Below are 4,771 nucleotides of genomic sequence, written 5' to 3' on the forward strand. Positions count from 1 at the left end.
TGGTTCTATTTCGATATTACCTTTTAAATGGTATTATTTCTATCCATGTGAAAATAATTTGATAGCGCATTGGAAAAATGAACTAAAATATTTCCAAAGTTAAAGAGGGAACGCATACGCACAAACGGCAATTCTCTCTATCTCTCTCTCTCTCTCTCTCTCTCTCTCTCTCTCATTCACTAGAATGTTATTTACAAAGTTAGAGGGAGAACACATACGCACAAACAGATACACTCATATACACACACACACATCTCTCTCTCTCTCTCTCTCTCTCTCTCTCTAATTAACTAAAATGTTATTTACAAAGTAAGAGGGAGAACACATACGCACAAACAGATACACACCCATACTCTCTCTCTCTCTCTCTCTCTCTCTCTCTCTCTCTCTCTCTCTCTCTCTCTCTCACTAGGATGTTATTTAAAAAGTTAGAGGGAGAACACATACGCACAGTTACACACACACACACGCTCTCTCTCTCTCTCTCTCTCTCTCTCTCTCTCTCTCTCTCTCTCTCTCTCTCTCTCTCTCTCTCTCTCAAGCAAAATCTCGTCAAATTCGAACCCGGAAAGAAATTCATTGATAAGTGTTCGAACGTTTAGATAGGGTTCAAGATTAACCCTTCACTGCAACGATCATTCCTCACCACCGTTCCTCTCATGCCTTCTGATACCCCAAAATCACGCCAAGACGGCTAATTACCAAACCAGTCTCAAGAGAAAAGATAAACTACTGTGGGTAGTTAAAGGTTTTTTTTTTCTCATAAGGTCAATGACCACAGTCGTTACAACGCCCTTTTTTTGCCAAAAAATCAATCAATCGCAAATTTTCTCATTATCATAAAGATCAGGATTCAGTGCTGGCTTAAGATCAAGATTCGGTGCTGGCTTAAGATCAGGACTCAGTGCTGGCTTAAGATCAGGACTCAGTGCTGGCTTAAGATCAGGATTCGGTGCTGGCTTAAGATCAAGATTCGGTGCTGGCTTAAGATCAGGATTCGGTGCTGGCTTAAGATCAAGATTCGGTGCTGGCTTAAGATCAGGATTCGGTGCTGGCTTAAGATCAAGATTCGGTGATGGCTTAAGATCAGGACTCAGTGCTGGCTTAAGATCAGGACTCAGTGCTGGCTTAAGATCAAGATTCGGTGCTGGCTTAAGATCAGGATTCGGTGCTGGCTTAAGATCAAGATTCGGTGATGGCTTAAGATCAGGATTCGGTGCTGGCTTAAGATCAAGATTCGGTGCTGGCTTAAGATCAGGATTCGGTGCTGGCTTAAGATCAAGATTCGGTGATGGCTTAAGATCAGGACTCAGTGCTGGCTTAAGATCAGGATTCGGTGCTGGCTTAAGATCAAGATTCGGTGCTGGCTTAAGATCAGGATTCGGTGCTGGCTTAAGATCAAGATTCGGTGCTGGCTTAAGATCAGGATTCGGTGCTGGCTTAAGATCAGGATTCGGTGCTAGCTTAAGATCAAGATTCGGTGATGGCTTAAGATCAGGACTCAGTGCTGGCTTAAGATCAAGATTCGGTGCTGGCTTAAGATCAAGATTCGGTGCTGGCTTAAGATCAGGATTCGGTGCTGGCTTAAGATCAGGATTCGGTGCTGGCTTAAGATCAAGATTCGGTGCTGGCTTAAGATCAGGATTCGGTGCTGGCTTAAGATCAGGATTCGGTGCTGGCTTAAGATCAGGATTCGGTGCTGGCTTAAGATCAAGATTCGGTGCTGGCTTAAGATCAAGATTCGGTGCTGGCTTAAGATCAGGATTCGGTGCTGGCTTAAGATCAGGATTCGGTGCTGGCTTAAGATCAGGATTCGGTGCTGGCTTAAGATCAGGATTCGGTGCTGGCTTAAGATCAGGATTCGGTGCTGGCTTAAGATCAAGATTCGGTGCTGGCTTAAGATCAGGATTCGGTGCTGGCTTAAGATCAGGATTCGGTGCTGGCTTAAGATCAGGATTCGGTGCTGGCTTAAGATCAAGATTCGGTGCTGGCTTAAGATCAAGATTCGGTGCTGGCTTAAGATCAGGATTCGGTGCTGGCTTAAGATCAGGATTCGGTGCTGGCTTAAGATCAAGATTCGGTGCTGGCTTAAGATCAGGATTCGGTGCTGGCTTAAGATCAAGATTCGGTGCTGGCTTAAGATCAGGACTCAGTGCTGGCTTAAGATCAGGACTCGGTGCTGGCTTAAGATCAAGATTCGGTGCTGGCTTAAGATCAGGATTCGGTGCTGGCTTAAGATCAGGATTCTGTGCTGGCTTAAGATCAGGATTCTGTGCTGGCTTAAGATCAAGATTCTGTGCTGGCTTAAGATCAGGATTCTGTGCTGGCTTAAGATCAGGATTCGGTGATGGCTTAAGATCAGGATTCGGTGATGGCTTAAGATCAGGATTCGGTGCTGGCTTAAGATCAAGATTCGGTGATGGCTTAAGATCAAGATTCGGTGATGGCTTAAGATCAGGATTCGGTGCTGGCTTAAGATCAGGATTCGGTGCTGGCTTAAGATCAAGATTCGGTGCTGGCTTAAGATCAAGATTCGGTGATGGCTTAAGATCAAGATTCGGTGCTGGCTTAAGATCAGGATTCGGTGCTGGCTTAAGATCAAGATTCGGTGATGGCTTAAGATCAAGATTCGGTGATGGCTTAAGATCAAGATTCGGTGCTGGCTTAAGATCAGGATTCGGTGATGGCTTAAGATCAAGATTCGGTGCTGGCTTAAGATCAGGATTCTGTGCTGGCTTAAGATCAGGATTCGGTGATGGCTTAAGATCAGGATTCGGTGCTGGCTTAAGATCAAGATTCGGTGATGGCTTAAGATCAAGATTCGGTGATGGCTTAAGATCAGGATTCGGTGCTGGCTTAAGATCAGGATTCGGTGCTGGCTTAAGATCAAGATTCGGTGATGGCTTAAGATCAAGATTCGGTGCTGGCTTAAGATCAGGATTCGGTGCTGGCTTAAGATCAAGATTCGGTGATGGCTTAAGATCAAGATTCGGTGATGGCTTAAGATCAAGATTCGGTGCTGGCTTAAGATCAGGATTCGGTGATGGCTTAGGATCAGGATTCAGAGTTAGCTTAAAATCAAGATTCAGTGCTGGCTTAAGATCAAGATTCGGTGATGGCTTAAGATCAAGATTTAGTGCTGGCTTAAGATTAAGATTCAGAGCTGGCTTAAGATCAAGATTCAGCGCTGGCTTAAGATTAAGATTCAGTGCTGGTTTAAGATCAAGATTCAGTGTTGGCTTAAGATCAAGATTCACTGCTGACTTAAGATCAAGGGGTGGCTTAAGATCAGAAATCAGTGCTGGCTTCAGACCAAGATTTAGTGTTGGGATAGGGCCAGTTTAATTTAATGAAAAGAAGGAGGGGGGGAAGGGGATTCCCCCTGGATGCTTAAATCCCCCCCCCCCTTCCTCCCTCCCTCATCTTCTCGCACTGACACCCACAACATCACTGGTAATACTTTATGAGAATGGGTACGAAGTGATTAGAGAACACATAATTACACTTAACGAAGCATGAATTACTACAAAAAAATAATCTAAAGTGTCGAGTTTACTGTTGTAGCTTCACTGAGTGCTCAATTTCCTTTATAGTATTTCAAATATTAAGGTTAATTAATATTACACACCATTACACGACCAGGCAGATATAGATATACACATATCTATCTATTTATTTATTTATCTTTATAAATGCATACATATATATACAAGCATACATGCAAATACATAGACATACACAATATATATTATATATATATATATATATATATATATATATATATATATATATAAATTTGTATGTATATATAAATATGTGTATATATATATATATATATATATATATATATATATATATATATATATATATATGTATACATACATTTATATACACATATATATATAAATATATATATATATATACAAATATATATAATATATTTTTGGCACGCTAAAGGGGGAGAGGGAGTAGCCATACCTTGGAGAGTGAGGATACTGCGAGGTACACTCGGAAACCACATTCTCCCACAAATTGTCGAACCGGTGGGTTGTAGTTAGGAAAGGGGGAGGGGGTGGGAAGGTTTAAATCTGTGTGTACGTGCGTGTGCGCGCATATCTATCTAAATAGTTAACATATAGTGTATATATATATATATATATATGCATATATATGCATATATATATATATATATATATATATATATATATATATATAAATATATATATATATATATATTCGTATAGTATATTTAAACTTCATTCAACCATATATCACAGAAAACTGATTCAGGGATGAGTCTCCTCGGCAGATAAACTTCCAAACAAAAAGCTATTCCATACTCCTAAACAAGAGGACTCATGAGCATCGCGTCGATCATTTGTGAACACGCACACAAACTTACGGATCATATGCACACGCATGTGCATATCACATGTTACCACTAAATTCTTCTAGAAATCGCCGAAAAATAACAAGTGTTACGTAAAATGTGTGAAACTGCTTCCTCCCTACATCAAAACTATAATCTCAAGAAGGTTACAACCCATAAAATGACTAGAGGCCTGCTGGCCAACTATAAAATTAATCCACTAAGAAGAAAAAGGAGGAGAAAGAAAGAGAGGAAAGAGGAGGAGGAGGAGGATGAGAAAAGCCAGATTTGTGAGCAGACTTATCACAAGAAAAATCTTTAACCGACTGCTGAGGATTAGCGACCAAACGTAGGAGGCAATCCGTTGAAGCCAAAAAATCTTGAAAACAAGAGGCGAAGGAA

General features: G+C 41.0%; 1 protein-coding gene across 1 annotated transcript in view; it reads right to left on the reverse strand.

Moving 5' to 3' along the window:
* Positions 1–815: 815 nt before the first annotated feature.
* LOC137614799 (basic proline-rich protein-like) overlaps positions 816–4,771 on the reverse strand; it is a 17,844-nt gene continuing 13,888 nt past the window's right edge. The window contains exon 4 of the mRNA XM_068344465.1: positions 816–3,305. Within this exon, the coding sequence (XP_068200566.1) occupies positions 816–3,305 (2,490 nt within the window). The remainder of the gene's footprint in view (positions 3,306–4,771) is intronic.

The sequence above is a fragment of the Palaemon carinicauda genome, chromosome 21 (genome assembly GCF_036898095.1).
Source record: "Palaemon carinicauda isolate YSFRI2023 chromosome 21, ASM3689809v2, whole genome shotgun sequence".
Classification (NCBI taxonomy): Eukaryota; Metazoa; Arthropoda; class Malacostraca; order Decapoda; family Palaemonidae; genus Palaemon; species Palaemon carinicauda.